General features: G+C 58.6%; 1 protein-coding gene across 3 annotated transcripts in view; it reads right to left on the bottom strand.

Moving 5' to 3' along the window:
• CACNA2D2 (calcium voltage-gated channel auxiliary subunit alpha2delta 2) overlaps positions 1 to 19,042 on the bottom strand; it is a 226,548-nt gene that overhangs the window by 15,292 nt on the left and 192,214 nt on the right. For 2 of the 3 annotated variants that reach the window (XM_074879543.1, XM_074879542.1), the window contains exons 5-18: positions 18,790 to 18,834; positions 11,592 to 11,730; positions 7,716 to 7,847; positions 7,368 to 7,425; positions 5,278 to 5,328; positions 5,005 to 5,104; positions 4,025 to 4,183; positions 3,454 to 3,561; positions 2,677 to 2,755; positions 2,430 to 2,479; positions 1,402 to 1,491; positions 1,163 to 1,231; positions 650 to 724; positions 110 to 184 (exon numbers count right to left, since the gene is read on the bottom strand). In XM_074879543.1, coding sequence (XP_074735644.1) covers positions 110 to 184; positions 650 to 724; positions 1,163 to 1,231; positions 1,402 to 1,491; positions 2,430 to 2,479; positions 2,677 to 2,755; positions 3,454 to 3,561; positions 4,025 to 4,183; positions 5,005 to 5,104; positions 5,278 to 5,328; positions 7,368 to 7,425; positions 7,716 to 7,847; positions 11,592 to 11,730; positions 18,790 to 18,834 — 1,230 coding nt within the window. The remainder of the gene's footprint in view (positions 1 to 109; positions 185 to 649; positions 725 to 1,162; positions 1,232 to 1,401; positions 1,492 to 2,429; positions 2,480 to 2,676; positions 2,756 to 3,453; positions 3,562 to 4,024; positions 4,184 to 5,004; positions 5,105 to 5,277; positions 5,329 to 7,367; positions 7,426 to 7,715; positions 7,848 to 11,591; positions 11,731 to 18,789; positions 18,835 to 19,042) is intronic. The other variant, XM_074879544.1, reaches the window with a different exon arrangement.

Here is a 19,042-nt window from a genome sequence, read left to right on the forward strand (position 1 = left end):
CAAACTCATCACAATTCCTGCACTTGGCTCCTAATGACCCTGGGAAGCCACGTGTCCCACAGGGCCCAGCTAACCCCCACCGCTGCCACCCCGACGGGCCCCTCCTCACCTGGGGCTGCAGGTTGGGGTGCAGTAGGACGTAGCCGTTCAGGTCGATGGCGAAGACGTAACCATTTGCCCCCAGCTGTGGGAGGACAGGAAGAGGGATGAGGCCAGCCAGGCAGCCCTGCGGTGTGCCGTGCCATGCTGGTGCGATCACCCTCACCTCTGCAGGCAGAGCTCACCCCACGCCACCCCTGGGGCTCAGCCTTTTCTATCCATCTATTTCTATTCTCAGGCCAAGAGCATCTCTCACCCTGGCTCTGGATTTTGCCCGCTGCCCCTTTCCCCAGGCTGATAAGGTTTATTCCCTGCTGACCCTGCCAGGGTTTCAGCTCTGCTCTGGGTTCCAGAGCATCACCCAGATCTGATTCCTGCCCGCCTGCCTGCCTGAATCCCTGCCTGCAACCTTCTGCACCCTGCTATCGCCAGAGCTGCTGGAGGTGCTATGGGGTGCTGGGGGACGCAGCTCGGGGCTCCCTGCAGCGGGCTCCCATGCCAGGCTCCAGCAGCGCAGGGCAGGGACAGAGGGGAAGGAGCCCCCACGCACATTGTAACGCGGCGTCAGCCTCTTGATGTCGTTGAGAGCCACGTCGATCCCCATCACGCCCAGGATGAGCTGGTTCTGGAAGGAAGCGAAGGGAGGGAGGCGGGTGGGAGCAGGGCTGTCACCTGCCACCGCCAGCATGGGGACAGGGAAACAGGGGGATGGATCTCTTTTCCCTCTGGGGACATGTGGGTCAGATCTGGACGCTGCAGGGCCACAGGGTGGGACGTGCCAGCCCCCCAGCAGCCCTCCATGGGACACCACAGTCCCTGGGACTTGCAGCTGCCAGCTATCCCCATTGAACTGGCAGAGCTAGCCAAGGCCATTTTGGGTCCCCGGGATGGAAGTCACCCCTGGTCTCACCCCAGGGAGGGTGTGCAGAGCAGGCAGCACCCCAGGGGTGCTAGTGCCGACCCCTGCAGCCATGTACCCCGTGTCAGGGCACCCTCCCCACACTGCTGCAGCCCCACACTGGGGGTCCCGGTGCAGCCAGGGCGGTGGGACCCAGTCTCCTACCTTCCTGTCACTGCTGTCCTCCGTCAGGTTGAACACTGGCAGCGTGCCCGTCACCACCAGGCCCAGCCCCTGCACAAGCACAGAAAGGTGTCCCACGGCCCCTTGCCGGCCCCAGGACCCAGAGCTGGGGTTGGACAGCAGAGAGGGGTTACCCCCCGGCAAGGAAGATGGGGGACATGTGCTGTGTGGGACCCTGGGGCTGGTGGCCCCATCTGCACCCCGGGGCTGGGGGTCCTTACCAGGGCATCCTGGTAGACATTGGTCCACTGAACCTGCTTGGCTCGGTTCCCAGCCAGGACCATGGGTCTGCCCAGCACATCCAGGTACTCCTGCAGGGACACAGGGTGGGTGAAAGCATGACATGGGAGCCAGATGCCTCCCTGCCCCAACCTGGTGACAGCCCTGTCCCCACACACATCCCAGGGATTATTGATAGGTGCTTGGTGCTGGCCCCCAGCTGCAGGCTGAGCTAGGGGAGGAGGCTTGGCAGCTACCAAACCTGAGGGTAATGGCTCCAGCTGGGAACACGATGGGCCTGTCAAGATGCAAACAAGGCACCACTTGCCATTGGCTGTGCATGGGCTGGGAAGGCTCCCCATCCGTTCCGCAGGCAGTGCCAGCCAGAGCCGCCAGAGCCCCCTGCCAGCTCCCAGCCATCCCTAGGGCTGGGCTTGCTTCATCACACTTGGACCACGTCGCTTCTCCTGGGGCAGGTTTCCCTTATCCTGGCTCACCTTGCCAAGGCAGACCTCTTTGCAGGAGGGCAGCCCCTGTGCCACGATGTCAGCCCAGCCCCGAGGGGCTGCCCTGCTTGGGGACCCCTGTCACCTGCCCACCACAGCATCTCGTGTGCATCCAATGAAGAAAAGGGGCAGGAAAGGGGCAGTGGGGAAGGGTGTGGGGCTCTGCTGAACGGGATGCTGCTGGGGTTGGCCCTGACCGCACTTGCTCTCTGCCCACGCTCACTCCCTGCCCGCGCTCAGCTCAGCTCTGCTCTGTGCTGATTAATGCCTGATGTTTCATAATTAGTCACTCGGAAGGCAGCAGGTCCATGGGGAGCTGCAGAAGATGAATTACTTATTTCAATAGCACGAGGCCTGGCTAAGGGCTCGGCTCAGCTCCTCAGCTCGCTGCCAGCCTTTGGGGTTTCTGCAGTGGGGCTGGGGCTGCCTGAGCACACCCCCGGGCAGGGCAGCTCTGCCTGCAGCTGCAAGGTGGCCAGTGCTGCCTGCCTGCTGGCACCCTGCCTGCCAGCACCCTCCCATACCTGCGTGTTGATGCGGATGGCACCGATGGAGGGGATTTCGAAGTAGTAACCTTGGAAAAGAAAGAGAAAGGCAGCTGGAGAGCCAGCTGTCTGCCTGTCCGGCAGTCTGGCTGTCCTGCCCTCCAGGGCTGCAGCCCGTGCCTTGCTGGCAGTGGCATGCACTGGAGCACTGGTGCCAGCCCTCGTGCGAGGGGTGAGCCCAGCACCCCACAGCCCCCTGCACCCGCCGGGTGCCAGCCCCACTCACCTTTGTTGGCACAGGCCATCCACTGCAGCGGGGTCACGTCGTAGTTATGCTGCCCGACGGAGAAGGTGAAGACCCGCACCTGCAGCAGAGCACGGTGGTGAGGGCCATCCGCAGGGCACCCTTGTCTTCCACACCTGGTTCTCCTGGCTGATGGCAACCTCCCGGGGATAGTGTGGCACTGCCTGCCACGGCCCGCAGACCTTGCTGCCCACAGCCAAGCACAGGTGGGCAGAAGGCAGCTCCTCTCTCCTTGCCCAGCCCTGGCCAGTCCTGTCCCCCAGCATCACTGCGTTGGCCCAAGCTACTTACTTACCCCAGGGGTCCTTGCGCTGCAGCATCACTGCACCCAGAGGGGTCTGTACTCTCTGAGGGTCCTGCATGGGCCAGAACCCCCCCATCCCACAGGTCTCCACATCTTGGGGGGCAATGGAGACCCTCCTGCTGGTTTGTCTGCCCACCAGCAGCCCTGTCCCCATGCTTGGGGTATGCTCCCCCAGGGCCAGTGGTTGGGGAGCCCACCAGCCCCATCCCCTCCTTGGTAGCCTGTGGGGAGCCTGGTCCCATGCCTCCTGCACACCAAGGTAGGAGTTGGCTGTAAATGGCACTGGTGCATCAGCCATCCCATTACCAGGGCAGCGGCTTGGTGCAGGACCAGGTTGTTGGGGAGAGAGGATGGTGATGAGGCAAATGAAGTGGAAGCTGGCAACGGAGTTGGAGCAGCCATCTCCCTCCCCGGCAAGTGGCCCCAGCCCGGCACACAGCCCCAGAGCCCCTCACCGTCTTATTGGGCCAGTTGTACTTCTCAAAGACGTCCTGCACCCGGTCCTCGCCACCATCCGTGAACATCATGATCATCTTGTTGCAGTTGGCACGTGTGATGTTGGACTGCGGGGCAGAGAGACGGTGCCTGAGGTCGGACTCAGAGCGAGTGGTGCTGGGCATGGGGCTGGCCCTGACCCATCTGTTTTCCCAGACTGTTTCTCCAGGGTGAGGGTGGCTGGGGTGAACAGGCAGGAGGAGGGATGCTGTCTGCTTGGAAATGATGTTGTGGCTATTCCCGCTAGGCACCTAATAGCACCATTCCTCTTTATTTTGCCTCTGGCATGGTGTCTGGCTGGATCTGGCCCCCTCTGCTCAGCCCTGCTAACTTGGCTCCAGCAGAACCTCGACTACAGCGTGCCAGGGGGTGGGATGTTCCCCTCGACATTGCAAAGGAGAACAAGGAGCCCTCTGCACGCTGAAGCCCCAGGTGTTGGGCAGCAGCCGGGTGCTTGGAGCTCTCCTATCACCTGCAGCACCCATGGGTGCACTCTGCCCCCCCCAACTCGCAGCCCAGCCCCCAGCTCACATTCTGCAGCTGGTCGAAGGCATACTCAAAGCCAGCCTTGTAGTCAGTAGTGCCCTTGGCCACCATCCCCTGCACATCCTCCTTGAAGACCTTCTTGTTCCGGATGTTGGCCTGCACCAGGTGCTTGAAGCATGACACTGGCTTCGCCTTCTCGTTGAACTGGGAGGCGAAAGGGAGGGGAGCAGGTCACAGAAAGGGAATGGAGGCAGCTCCCGGCAGGCACAAACCACCCACCACGCTCAGCTCCCACGGGCGGGAGGTGCTGGACCATCCCGTGTCCCATGTCTCAGGGACAGCTGATGCTGAAACCAGGGCTTAGCTTGGGCCAAATCCAGCACTGAGCCACACGGTGTGGGTGCTGGCAGTGGGCGCTGCCAGCACAGGGCTCGCCTGCACCCTCGCTTCTGCAAGACCCCCCAAGCTCATGCAAGCAGCGTGCCGCGCCGTGCCGCCAGCGGGAGCAGGTGCTGCCTCTCGCTTACGGCTTCATTTGCTGGCAATAGGGCCCATTCATTAGGGGAGCAGTGATCCAGCTAACGGAGCCAGGCCAGACATGTTAATTAGCACCGGCGTGCTTGTGGCCAGACAGGGGAGGGCCGGCATGGGCTGGGCGCCCAGCGACACACAGATGAGGTGGTATGGCCACTGCTGCGTGAGGTCATGGGCTGGTGACAACGCCGTGGGGGGTGTGATGGCACTGGCTGGTGACAGACAGGAGGTAGCTGGTTGGGATTGTCCTGGGAGCATCTCTGACAAATGCCCCATGATGGGGGCAGCTTTCATTCACTACCACAATCAACCAAGCCCCAAGCAGCCATTTCCTTGCTTATGTGCAGGTGTGTGGTTAAGAAGAAAAAAAAAAGGCATTTCTTGCTCTGCAGAGCCCCTGGCCAGGTGGGTCTGGGGGCAAAGAGCTCCCATGGTGGGGAGCTGGGAGCTGCCCAGGGGTACAGCCCTGCTGCCTGCCCCATGGCACTCACTGAGGCCACGTTGACGTAGTCATCATCTGAGAGGGTGTCCAGCATCTCGTAGACCGAGGTCTTCATCAGCTTGAGGGTGAGGCCACTCACACTGCCGCTCCTGGCAGGAGAGAGGGGTGCTGGGGGCTCGGCAGTGAGGGCCCACGGGGCTCGCTGCCAGTGCTGTCCCACGCAGCTTCCCCGCAGCCACCACTGGGACAGTGGCACCTGGGGGAGCCCTGCCACCATCCTGGCCTGGCTCAACCTGGCCACCGCCCCCACCCATGTACTCACACGTCCACGATGATGACCATGTCCTTCGGGGAGGATGCACCTTGGATGTACCTGCAGAGTGCAGAGGGGCATCACCAGGGTCAACTCATTGTGGGGGGGGCCAGAACCCTGCTGGGTGAAGCTCGAGAGCAAAGCTCTGCCATGGCACAGGTGGCTGGGCAGCCATGCCGAGAGCACCCGCACATCCATGGCTGCGGTCACCCCGCGGTGAGGAGCGGGTACAAGGCAGTGGCAGGCGAGCAAAGGCAAGGATGCGGCACGGCACAGTATGGCAGAGCACCAGTGACCTGCCGCTCGGTACTGTATCAGCCTAATGAGCTCTAAATGCTAAACTCTTCCATCATCGCAGGCCCTTTTCTGTGCGCTGATTATGCTGACACACACATCCATATTAAGATGCTATTTACCCCCCTGGTAGCTTCAAAGGCCAGGCTGATTAGGTTATTTTTAGCTATGAGTAGGAAAAATAATAATACTATATAAATCCTCCTCCCTGAAAACAATTAGGAAACCCTTCCTCGTCCCTCAAAGCACCTGGTCCTGCTGTGCCATCCTGCGTGGGGCAGAGCTGCTGAGCACCTGTCCCACCAGCAGTCAGGAACAGCCCAGCCCCCTCATCCCACCGCGTGGGGCCTGATCCTGTCACGGCTGAAGTCCAAGGGAGCCTCATTATTGACTTGATCAGGATCAGGCCTGATGCAAATTAATTAGTGTGTTATTAGTATCAATTACTCACCATTACTGGGGGGGACTGGGGAAGGGGCAGGCTCTGATTGCTAATCCCAGGTCCTGATGTTCCCTAATTACAAGTGATTACCCAGGTGGGATGTGGGATAAGGGATGCTGGCACATGGAGCCCTCGCGGTGTGGACGTTGCATCCCTCCAACACTCCCCACTCCCCGGGGCTGGGCTGCCAGCACGGAACCCAACTAAGATGCTGCCCATAATGGGTTGTGGCAGCGCATCCATCTCTGGCTGCCCTGCTCAGATGAATACCCTGGACTCCGCAAGAGAAGGCTGTGGTTAATGGTGCCATTCATCAAGGGAGGGGAAGGCAGGTGGGTGGTGCTGGCAGCCCCGCCAAGGCTGTGGGCAGGACATGGTCCCTGCCGGGCCCGGCAGTGGAATGGTGAGGGCTGTGTGCCAGGGCACGAGGGCAGGAGAGGACCCCAAAAGGGTGTTCCAGGGTGTGTGCTGCCCCCCAGCATGGAGGGTGCTGCTGCTCCTCTGTGGCTGGGTGCGCAAGCAGGTGGCTAGCCTGGCTATTGGGCAGGGAGCAAGGCTAGCCAGGCTTGGTAGCCCCCATACATGCCAGCAGTCCCCCCTCCACCCATAAGCTGCATGGCTACCCTGACGGAGAACAGTTAATAATTAATGTGGAGTAATCAAAGACAATTAACCATAGTAGCAGGGCCACTAATTTTCTGACAAGGAGAGGGGGCAGCTTCTGGCGTGGGCAGGGGGCTGGGCAAGGGGTGCTCCCCCAGGATATACAACTCCCCAGGCATGTGCCGGAGACCTGCAACCACTTTTCTCTCCATGCCTGCATTTTTAGGCAGCAACCACGGGCAGGATGGGGCTGCAGCATCCCCAGCCCCCCGGGCAGCACAGTAGTTAGTGCTGCCAAGCTGGCAGGTCTACCTGGGCTAAGGGCAAGCGATGCAGTCCTGCCACTCGCTGCGTGGCTAAACGGCTGCTTGCAGCTATCGCTTAACCACAGCCTGGCGCTGCCTGCCCGTTTCTCTCTCCATCCGCCCGGCTCATGGTTTCCGAGAGCCGGTTGTTTTCCCCTTTGGATAGGAGTGCTGGTCAGGACTGAGCGCTGGCAGCCGTGGCTGCAGCGGGGAGCAGGGCGAGGGCCAGCAATCCATGCTTGATCTTCATCCAAGGATTTATCTCTCCGTTCCACTCTGCCTTCCTGGGAAGAGGGGAGCAGGAGCCGAGAGCCGCAGTTTGGATGCCCCTGCCCATGTTACTGTGTCCGTTTGCCAATGCCAGCCATGTGTGAAATGAAAAGGGGATGGAGCTGGCTGCTCCCGGCTGGGAGGGCTGGCGAAGGGACCCCCCTCCCCACCCAGCACCCCCTTACCAGGGCCGCCTGCGCACGTCGTAGAGGTCGATCTTATTGGGGGCTCTCCACGGGGTGGCTGTGGGGGGAAGGCAGGTGGTGAGCAAGGTGGGGCTGTCTTGTGGGGGGGGGACAGGGGGACACAGGGGATGGGGCAGAGGGATGCCCAGGGCCAAGGAGGTGGCAGGCTCCATCTGGAAGCTCACACCAACGGGCTTTGGCACAGGATGGTTATGTGTGCCAGGCAGCACCCAGGGCTGGCGCTGGGGGATGTTCGTTCACATCTCATGGTGAGAAGGGCCTGGGCTGCCCTTGGCCAGCCCCCCCCCCCCGCCCAGTAACTACCCCCCCCCACCCCCTGCTACGCACCAGGGTAGTAGCGGGTGACGCCGGTGGCGCTGCCGAACACCTGCCAGAGCAGGGAGGGATCCTCCTTCCGGTTCTCGATGAAGATGTCCTCCAGCGCCTGCGTCCAGTTCAGCTCGTTGAGGATGACGGTGGCTGTGGGAGACAGAGTTGGGGGCAGGCGGGTGGGTACAAGGGAGCAGCGGAGCTGGGGGTGGGCTGGGGGGTGACAGGGACCATGGTGTCCCCGCAGTGATGGCAGAGAGGGAGAGGGAGTGTGTTCCCTCTGCCCCTGCCCATGGAGGAGCCCACATCTGTCCCTGCATCCCCCTGGCCCCCTTGCTCCCATGGGACTCCAGCATCACCCTGCTGTCCCTTGTCCCCAGAGTCACCCTCCAGATCTCCCCTGAGTGCTCCCCACCCCTGTCTCCCAGCTCTGGGGCAGGGACAGCCACCACGGGGATGGCTGGCTTGCCATCTCACCCCCTTCCTAGCAAACCACCCCACTCCTCCCGCCACTGTGCCAGCCGCACTCCCCGGGGACAGCCACCAGCTGGGAAACCAAGGGGCTGCATCCCCGTGGGGCTGCGCGGAGCCTCCCGGGCCCGCTCTGCATTCCCGCTGGGCCCCGCACCTGACGCAAAAGCAATTAAGATGCCGGCAAACAGCAGTTTAAAATTATTCAGCTATTAAAGCAAAAGATAAGCTGTCGGCAGCCCCAGCCTGTGATTAATCAAGGGGGGCTGGCAGAGTGTGGGGGGGCAGCATGGCAGGTATGGGGCTGGCCAGCCAGTGGGGATGCTGTCTCGGGGACAGTGGGATCTCCTGACACTCACAGGGCTCTTTGGGGCACCCCAAACACCTGGGAGCCCCCCGGCAGCCTGTGCTGGGCCACCCCAGGACCGCGGCATGGGGGAGCCAGTCAAGCTGCTGTGTGCAGGAGCAGGGAGCCGGCAGCACCCCAAGGCCAGGTGCTGCTCCCTCCTGGGGGACCCTCAAGGCATTTTTGGGGTGCAAGGGCTCCCAGAAGTAGTCCCTCTGCTCAGCATTGGGCAGAACAACCAGTGCAGTACTGCAGGGGAGCCGATGTGCATTTGAGGAGTATATTTAGTTCTCCTAAGGCTTCCTCCCACACTTGTCCCTCCTCGAAACACCATCATCACCCGTTCAAGCCTTCGCCACAGCCCTGAGGTGCTGGCAGGACGCGGGCAGGTTTCACCTAGGGTGAATCCCCGATCCCTCCATCCCAGCACCACTGCTGAAGAAGACTTCTTCCCTCAGGCAGCTATACCTTCAAACCGCAGTTTACTCCAGCCGTATCTCCCCAGCCATTTCTCAGCATCATGCCCACACAGAGCGCTGTTATCTGGGCACTTAGGATGATTTCTTGTTTGGCTCCATCACAGGATGTGGTTTTTCCCAGGAGAAGGGGCTGCAAGCAGTCTGCCAGGCTCCTGCCTGCCTGGAGCAGCCCCAAACAGTGCTGCCAGCCTCTGCCGGGCACTGGGCTGGGCACCAACATGTCCCCGAGAGCCCTAGCTGTGCCTGCAGCCCCAGTCCCTCGTGGCCCATCAGCCACACCAGGTTTGTGCCAAATGCAGCTCCTACATACTCCCTGTGCACTAACACAGCCCCTCTATCATCCCTGAGCATGAATGCAGCCCCTGTATCCTCCCTGTGCATGAATGTAGCCCCCCATATCATCCCTGTGAACAAACACAGGCCCTATACCATCCTTGCAACCAAATGCAGCCCCTATACCGTCTTTGTGCATGAATGCAGCCCCTATACCCTCCCTGTGCACAAACACAGCCCCTCCACTCTCCACATGCACAGGATGATGAGCTATTGCTCATCGGATGAGAGGCTGTGTCCAGGGTCGGGACAGCTCCTGTCCCCCTTGGTCGAGGCCAGAACTGCCAGTCCTGGTAGTGACATCCCTGTCCCCATCTCATCCCTGTCCCCATCAGGGTGAGCCCAGCCCCACCCTGCCAGCGAGTGATTGCAGATTTAATTAAAAACGGCACAGTAAATAAAACACATATAGGATGTAATTTGTGTGTGTAGCGAGGGGTGACGGTGGAGGGTGTCTCCGCAGTGGTTTAATTAGCGTGCCAGGCAGTGATAGTGCCTCTCCGCCAGGTCCCACCGGGGAGATGCTCCTCACCCATGGCTCTGTGGGGACCGGCCATGCTTGCCGGTGTCCCCAGCAGAAGAGGGCACATGGTTGGCCCTGTGCCTGCACTACAAACCCTCTCTCTGGGGTGCAGCAGCCGAGCACCCTGCCCTGCACCCTGGCTTTTTGGAGCACCCCGGTGTGGCCAGATATGGTCTGATCCCTGTGCCCACACACTGCTGTGCCCGTGGTTAGGAGGATGTCACCCTATTGGGACCCCGCACTGTCCCGTCCCTTCTCCAGCATCCCTCTCCGAGCAGCTGTGAGTCTCTGGAGAACGTTAATCTCCAATTCGCTCTCATCCCACGGCCGAGCGGGGTGATTTATGTGGCCGTGGCAGGGCATCAGCCGTGGCATCGGCTGGTGAGCAGGGGTGAGGAGTAATGAATATTTCATCCAGCGCAGCCCACCCTGCTCGTGTGATGTGCTTCATTAGCTGCCCGGCCTGCGCTAGCTGGGTAATAAAACTAATTGCAAATTTCTAATCCACTGCTGCCGCCATGGTGAAATCGTTGCACCGATGCGGTTCTGAGCACGGCCGTGCCAGTAACAAGTCCATGTACTGGGAAAGCGCCGCTCAGGGCAGGAACATGAGCTCAGCCCCCATCACCACGGTGGTCCATGACCACCCGGGAACCTGAGGCAAGTGGCCAGTGCCACCGAAACAAGGGGGTGCGGGGATGGTGGTGCAGTCAGCTGTGTGGGGAGATGGGGGGTACCCCCAAAGAGCAGGGTCTGGGTGCAGGATGTGGCCCGCGGGTGCTGGAGGATGATCTCCGACTGGGAGTGGTCCCCAGCTCGGTGCAGAGCAGCCACTAGAGGGAAATGGAGACCAGCTGTCACCATGTGCCACCGCAGCAGGGCGAGGGAGGGGGGGGCTCTGGAGCTCGGGGACTGTGTCACCTCCCGGTGGGGACTGAAAGCTGGTGTGGCATGTCCTATCCCACCTGTCCATCCGTCTGTCTGTCCATCCCTCCCTGCCTGCTCCTGGGCTGGCCCATCGACCAAGTCCTCCCTTCTGGAGAAGCCGGTGCCCTCGGGCAGCTGCAGGGGCACTGCCACGGGGCTGACACCCCCAGCACGCTCCAGGCAGCGGGGACTGCCCCGGGGCGGCATCGCACTGTCCTGCAATCGCCCTCGGCTGCCTTCCTGCCGGATTTCAGCTGCTTTCTCTCCCTTTTCATAACCTCAGCCTCAAGTAGCCCGAAGCCAGTGAGGAAGTATCTCTGCTTCGCCCTCTCCCACTGCCCAGCCCCATCTCACTCCCTTCTGTCAGCCGGGAGTTGCTGCCTCTGTAACTGCTCCTGCACAGAGCTGCTCCGTCCCTCTGATAGTCTCCAGTGTCTGCTTTGAACCTCCTAGAGCTTTGCTGAGCTCTTCTACGGGGAGGATCACAGCTGTGTGGGTGCAGCTGAGCTTTACCCTGTGCCATAATTTCCATCCCTTCCTAATTACCCCTAATGCCCGATTTGCCTCTTTGGCCCATGCTGAGCTCTTGAGGGTCCCTGGGGAGGGATATGTTGTCACCTCTGTCCTGACATGGTGACTCTGACTCTTCTCAGTGCCCACTCAGCTGGGAGCCAGCCTGCCCTGGCACCGAGACCCAGCTGGGGCACCCCAGGGTGACGGTCCCCTGGGCTGCAACACCCCAAGCAGGAGAGGTGGAGGCTGAGCCCAGCCTGGCAGCGCAGAGCGGAGCGGAGTGGGTGAGGAGGGGCACTCACAGCCTTTGTAGATGTCCGTGGGGATCTGTACGGCAGCGTACGAATAGTTAACCTTGGTCTTGAAGTTGGCATCGTCAGTGAACTCCAGCTTCAAGGAGTTGGACTTCTCCCTCTCGATCTCTTCTCCATCAGGATCATCCTGGGGAAGAAGGAGAGCACATGGCATCACCCGGGGGTGCCAGCCCTGGATGCATGCCAGGAACACCACCGCCCAAAGCGCATCACCAAACGTCCCCCTTGCAGAGACCAGCAATGCTGGCTCTCTTGCTGGATTTGGCCCCCAGCCCATGCCAGCGGCACAAGGGAGTGGATGCCAGGAGCAGGTGGGCACGAAGGTGAGCTCCAGCTTTGGTAGCACGTCAGGTATTAAATCAGACAAAAAAAAAACCCAAACCAAAAAAAAAAGCCTTGAAAATCAATTAGCAGCAAAAGGCAACTATCAAAGAACAAATTAAAACGGAGTGCAGCTTAGCGCTCTGTCAATAAGCAATGCAAACAATATTTAATTATGGTGGAGAGACGGCGAATTCCCCACTGTCAGTGCTGGAACGCGCTTCCTCGCCTTCCCGGCCCTCCTCTCCCTTCCTGGGGCCCTGCTGCCAGTCTGGCACTGGGGGTAAAACCCCTCCGGCAAGGCAGGGCAGGGCTGAGCCAGGGCAGGCAGAATGGTTGGGTGGTTGCAGGCAGGGGGACAGGGTCAGAGCTGAGGCACAGGGCCATGCAGGGAAGTGGGAGAAAGGGGGTGGCCTCACTACAGAGCTGGGGAGATCGCCTTCACCATCCCACCGGGAGAAAAGAAACCAGGGAGAATGTGCCAGCTCTGCGCTGCCACGTCCCTGCCATGGGCCCAGCAGCTGGGGAAGGCTGTTTGCAGCCAGCTGTGAGATGCTCAGGGTGGGGAGGAGAAGGATGAGGATGCTGCAGCATCTGCCCTTTGTGCCCCCAGAGCTACATCCCCACTGAAGAGTGGCTAAGCACAGAGCTGCCTGCCCCATCTGCAGGCAGGGACTGGCAACACAGAGGCAGGGACATGCCAAGCCCAAGCTGGGGAGAAGGATGGCTCCAGCTGCCTTCCCATGGCCCCTGGCTGCGGGAGCAAAAGGGGCAGAGGTGGGTGCAGGAGAGCAGGAGCAGATCCAGCCACCGAGCCGCCTGGTGAGGGACCGAATTGCCCTCGAGAAGCAGCTCAGTGCCTCTCCCTTTGTGCCTCCTCCCAAGTGAAGTGCCTATCTCGGAGCCAGTGTAAGGCCATCTGATTGCGGTAGCAGAGATCAGCCCCGGAGAAACGACAGCAGACGTGACTGGAAGTGTGAGCAGCTCCAGGCAGGGCTCGTGTGGTGCTGTGCCAGGGCTGGCTGCCCGGAGGGATGCCCCATGCTGTCCCACAGCAAAGCACCCCAGCACCAGCGGGGCCGGGGGGTAGGGAACAGCCCCATCCTACTGTCCTTGACGGCCCCATGCAAGCGGCTCTCCCACCAGTTAGGCTTCTCTTGACAAAACCCAGGGGACAAAAGATCTGAATTTCTCATGGGAAAAGCCATATATTTAAAGGAAGATGTGTTTGGGAAATAAACCATGAAGCTCGTTTAACACCCATCCTGGCCTCCTCCCTGTTTCCCCTTTGCAGATGACATGGAGAGATGCCACCTCCCCTGTGCCAGCTCCTGCCAGCCACCGAGGCGGTGACATTCCCCTGACATTGTGAGGGGTGGCCAAGCCATTCGCCACAGCTCGGGAGAATAACAGGATTGATATGCGAGGTTTGGGCTTTAATTCCAGCCAATGGATTGCAAGTGTGAAAACGCCACCAAGCTGATCCTGGCACGGGGGCTCCAGCCACCCAGAAAGATTCTGAACTCAATTACAGCCACGATGCGGGAGGTGGGCAAGGACCGTCCCCACATCGCCAAGATTGAAATTCAGATTACTCTCTCAGTTTCACATAGATCCAGAGAAAAGGCACAAAACCGACTGCTGGAGCCCCTGCAAAGCCACGATGCCACTGCAGAGCTGGTACCCCGGCTGCGTGCTGTGCCACGGGCTATTCCGGAGAGTGGATCCAGCCCCAAGCCTGCCATCGATGTGGGGCTCAGGTCTCATGGGGGGAGCAGTTACACACACAACAGTTTGCCCCTGCCAACCTCTCCGAGCATGGGACAGTGATTTAGAGGTGCCTGCTGGAAACAGACTTTAGACAGGATAAAGCCATGGTCCTGAGGGCACCTGCAGCACCAAAAACTCTGCTTTGACACAAAAACCTTTTTTCTCCTGAGCTCAGCAAAGTCCTGGTGACACCTCCCTGTCCCTCCCATCTCAAATCGGTGGGGTACCCCGCCAGGGTGAGGCCCATCCACTGCACCCACCACCGCTGGCAGCCAAGAAAATACAACCCGCCCTGCTTCCCCCATGCTGGCATGGTTATTCCCCACTTCACCAGAGCTGGAACTACTGTATATAATTACCACTCCTCTGTTTATCATTATTCCGTTATATCACCCACTTCTGAAGGGCTAATTTGTATTCTGCCAGGTTCGGTGTTGTCTGGCTGCTCTCATTCATATAGCTGTAAAGAGGCATATGTATAGATCTCGGAGACAAATATACAGCTATCTATACGTAGGACACTTCATGCATCACTGACACCTATATGGCAAAGAGACTCGTGGAAAGAGCTGATGTTATCCAAGCTACGTTTATCCTTTATCCATAAATCTCCTGACCTGAACCAAGTTATTCCTGTTTAAGCCAGGCTGAATTTGGCCTCTGAAATGGGGTCATTTCCACCCGGATGAGGCAGGCAAAGCTGTCACCACCCCAGGCAGGGATGGGAGCATCTTGGTGCTAGGCTGGGGCTATAAGAAGCCACCTCAGGAAGGCTGGAGGAAGAAATTCTGCATTAAATTTATATCAGAGCAAAGGAAAAGATGATGCAAGTTCTCCTGGATTTACACTGGTTTAACTGCGAGCATCTTGGCAGGCCCCCAGCCAGATTTTGCAGCATTTCTCATCATTACATTTCAAAAGAACTTGGAAACATCTATTTATCTGTTACCATATGTACAACGTAACACAAATAGATGCTACAGTTTGAATATATTATTTGCTACACACCATTAGAAATCGACTCCATGGCAATATATCAATATTACACGTATTTATTGCTTCAGCAAGAAGTCATCATGTGCTGAGAGCTTTTGCCATCTTCAGTGCTTTAGCAGCTGGGTTGCCAGTCACAGCATTTTCTCTTGAGTCTCCCAAAATGATAGACAGGGGGCAAAACCCAGAAATGTCCCAACACCCAGTGAACACCAGTGGCACCACCCAACAGTTTTATTGGAGGCTGCCATGCTTTTGGCAAGTAGCTGCCCTCCATCACATCCAGGCTGGTGCTGGCTGAGGAGAGCCAGCCTGCCCACGGGCACAAGGACTGTCGGGGGGGTCCCCACCAATGACAGGGTTTGGAGCTGCAGATCGAGCTGGGGCTGTGACCTGGCGCAGCAGCGATGCCTTGGCCAGGCAGCTCCGGTGGATGCAGACACCCCCGTTCATTGCTCATCTCCATGGGAACGAACCATCACAGCTAATGATGACTGCTTAAATGGCAGCACTGGTGACAAACGCAGGGCTGATCTGACTAGTGGCGCAGGTGGCCACTCCAGGTTGCCAGCTGGGGATTCGCAGCTATGGACACACCAGGTAGCCACAGCCTTCTCCTGCGGTGTTCCTCTCAGTACTCCCAGCACCAGCAGAGCTCCTGCGAGCTGCAGCACCCCCACAGCATTCCTGCATCCCACATCCTTCCCCACACATGCCCAATCAAGAATGTATCACCCCGAGATCCCAACACATCCTTTTACATTTCCCAGGGGCACCCATCCATGCTAAGTCCAGAAAAGCCAGTGAAATATCCATATCAACACGCCATGATTACTGCTAATAATGAATATAAATGCCAGCCCCCGGCACATGGCTGAGAAACTCCAGGCCCATGCAAAAGGGCCTTTCTCCTTCTTAAATATCTCAGCTTCTCTTGAAATGTGGCAATTTAATGCCAGGGAGGGAGCCGGTGTGTTCTCCAGCCACATTCCTGCTTTTATAGCAGCTCAGGTTATAAATAACAATCAGTCTCTCCCGCCAGCCTGCTCCCCTATCCCCCTTCGCTTTTTTTAATCTTTGCCAAAGGTACTGTTTAGAGATCTTTCTAGACCATTTATTTTTAAATTACCAGCCAGAGGAGAGAAGAAGGGGAAAAAAAAAAAAAAAAAGAAAAAAGGCAAAAGAAAGAAACTTCTGGGGCTGATAGCTTATCAGGAGGAAATCCAAATGTCACATTAGTTGAGAAAGTTGGAAGATTAAATTTTCCAACACCCTTCATCTGCTGCTGACATTTAGGGGCTTTTTTTTCCCTCCTCCCTCTCCTCGCTGCATTTCCCGAGCGGGGTGAGCAATGAGCGGGCAGCCCCTGCCTGCAGCCGGCAGCCCCTGCCTGTGGGTGCTGAGGCTGGCACAGAGCCTCCCACCACCAGCCCCTGGCTCTCTTCCCTCCCCAGGGACCTCCAGCAGATGGGTAGGTGCCAGAGGGCTGACCCTGGGGCAAGGATACCTTCGCGGAGCTCTGCTGCCTCCCACCGGAGAACGGTACGTCCCAGGGGATTTTGGCCTCAGCTGTGATTTAAGCATCATCCCCTGCCAGAAATACAGCACTAAAGATGGAAAAATCACTTCATTTCTGCGTTGTTCTGCTGTGATACCCAACCGAGAGCGTCTGCTGATTTGAACACTTCTCCCTGGGTAAACCCCATAGCTTGTGCTAGTGGGAAAAGGTGAAAACTTTGCTTCTGCAAACATTTTGAGAGCCTTGGGGACCCCCAGGAAAATTTCATGATGTTCCCATTTGTTCAAAACCACTTGGAAATCCAAAATCTGTTTAGGAAGATAGCGGAGCTGAGGTGCAAGCAAAATGAATAGGAAACTCATTTCTTTCTTGCTGTAGTTAAAGCCAGCGTAAGGCTTGTGAATAAGCCCCAGTTATGTTGAATAGGCATTGTCCATCAGAACTAACTCCATTTCAGCTAGATCCTGCTCAATTTAAGTATAAAAATTGAAGCTAAATAAAGAAAAGACGGAAAGACAGCTATTTAGTTCCATTCAGATCTTCTGGTATCATCTCCCTCTTTTTTTATTTCAGCATCACCTTCTTTTCTCTCCATTATTTTTGTTGGAATTAAATTTGCTGGGATTTAACTGGGAAGCAGCAACAGCATCAATAGGGAAGCGCCCTCCCTGCTAAACCCACAAACCTTGGCAAGAGGACACCTCCAATTTTGCTTGATATTTCCCCAGAGGACTGAAGTCAGTGTGGCTGATGACGGCTTTGCAGGGCTGTTCCTCCTCAATGATACGCCACCTCCCTTGGGGAAGGGCTGGGGCTCAGCCACAGCGCATGGCTTCTCCTGGTGCCCCGTGTGCCGGGAGGGTTCAGCGGGCACAGCTCTGAGGTCAAGATGCCTCCTATTTCCTAACCCTGCCTGATGGTACCAGGATGTTCTCCTCACTCACAGAAATGGCTAATCCCAAAGCTAACAGCCAGGAGCTGCCAGCTCGGATTGCTGCTGCCAACACTGGCTGGGTGTGGGCAGCTGGGACCGGTCAGGGTAACATGGGGCATGGGGATGTCCAGTTCCCTGGTCCCCTGCCCCATGGTAGTGACAGCAAAAGCCCTGCCCAGCCTGAAGGGTGCATAAATTCTCCTCGGCCCCCTGGGCAGGGAGCTGCCCTGCTCCCCCGGCTGTCTCCTCTTGCCTTGACTGCCAGCCAGTTTTTCCTCCACTTCCATCCAAAATCCACTTTAATGCATTATAAACCCATTAGATCAGTCCTCTCCAGAGTGGCCATGGAGAGCAGGATCCTCCCCTCCCTCCTTTGGCAGCTTCTCCCAGGCTAGGGAGGGACAGGAGACATCCCCTGCTCCGAGTGAGCGGGGAGACCTGCTCAGGAGAGCAAGTGTCCCCCTCTTCAGTCACAGCATCTCCCTGACCTCGCTGTCCCACCTCCCAGACCCTCTGTGGCTGGCTTCCTCTGCCGAGGAGCTCTCCTGCTGTCACCATCTGGGGACACTGGCACCAGTGGTTTGTCTGTATCCCTGCTTTGAAGGCATCCATCCTCTGCTCCAGCCTGTCCCTGGCTCTGCTCTGGGGCATCACCTCCAAGGTGGAGTGAGAGCTGGAGCTCAGAGCAGGGTGTGTCTCCTGAGGTGGTGAGACCCCATCAAGCCTGGATCCTCCCCTCCCATCTGCACGGGGCCTTCTGAAGGCTCATGGGGTCACCTGAGTGTTATTTTCAGAGGCGGCCACGTGGTTTGCAAGTGGTTTGCTGCCAATGCCATGTGCTGCCACTCCCCAGCTCCCGCTGCGGTACTGTCCCCCGATGGCACCTCTGCTGCTGGCTCTGCTTTGGGGCAAGGACTGGGCCTGGGGCACAAGTACTGGCTGGGGGCGCCCCAAGCCCCCACCCTGCTCTGCTCGGGGCTCCTGGCCAGCTCCCTGCTCCCCAGTGGCCCCGTGCCAAGAGCATCACCGAGCTGGCAAGCCCCTAGTTGGGAAGGATCCCATGGCACGGCACAGCATAGGAGCTGGGTGACCCATCACTGCCAGCACAGCTGGGTGCTGTGGGGCAGCAGCCATGGCTGGTGGAGCACCCTGCGCCCATGGCGCGGCACCTGAGCACCGTCACCATCACCGCATGGAGGAGCCGGCAAATGCCAGCCCCCTCGGGAGCACCGGGAGAGCAGAGCTGTTGGGTCTGTATTTAAAGCACTGATTGCCAGAAATCACAGGACGGCTGTGCTGGGAGGGGGGCAGAGAATTAGATTCAGTCTCTAATTAAAGGTTTGCTCTTCATTTGAATTTCAGATGCCAGCTTTAATTTTAGAAACTTGCAGGCAGTGGAGCGACCTGCCCACCTGCCTGCTGCCGGGCCTAGCGCCGGCAGATGCCACCATGGCTCAGCTGGGGAGACACGGCTGCGCACCGGGCACTCGCTGCCCACTGCAGAGTCTTGTTATGCCTTTGATGGAACACGACTCAGTTGTAATGAACGCTGTGCCTCCCCAGCATGGTGCTGGGACAGCCCTGGCGAGGGGCTCGGTCCTGGGACAGGGTGGTAACTGTGCTGGTGGTGCAGCAGAGACAGTACTCACGTATTCAGTGTCGGCCTTGGAGTCATAGTACTCGATGTCTTCCTCCTGCGGAGAAAAGGGAGAGCGGAGTTAGTGTTGGGCAGGGATGGGGATGGCAGAGGGGTCCCCATTGCCGCCCTCCCTCCCCCTTACTTGTCCCCTCAGCACCTCTGTCATGCTGCTGGCAGCCACCACATCGTGGGGAGAAGAGCCCTGCCCACTCCATGCTGCCTGTGGGACACGGCCAGGACCCCACATCCCCCTCATCCACCCT

The sequence above is a fragment of the Strix uralensis genome, chromosome 10, assembly GCF_047716275.1.
Source record: "Strix uralensis isolate ZFMK-TIS-50842 chromosome 10, bStrUra1, whole genome shotgun sequence".
NCBI lineage: Eukaryota > Metazoa > Chordata > Aves > Strigiformes > Strigidae > Strix > Strix uralensis.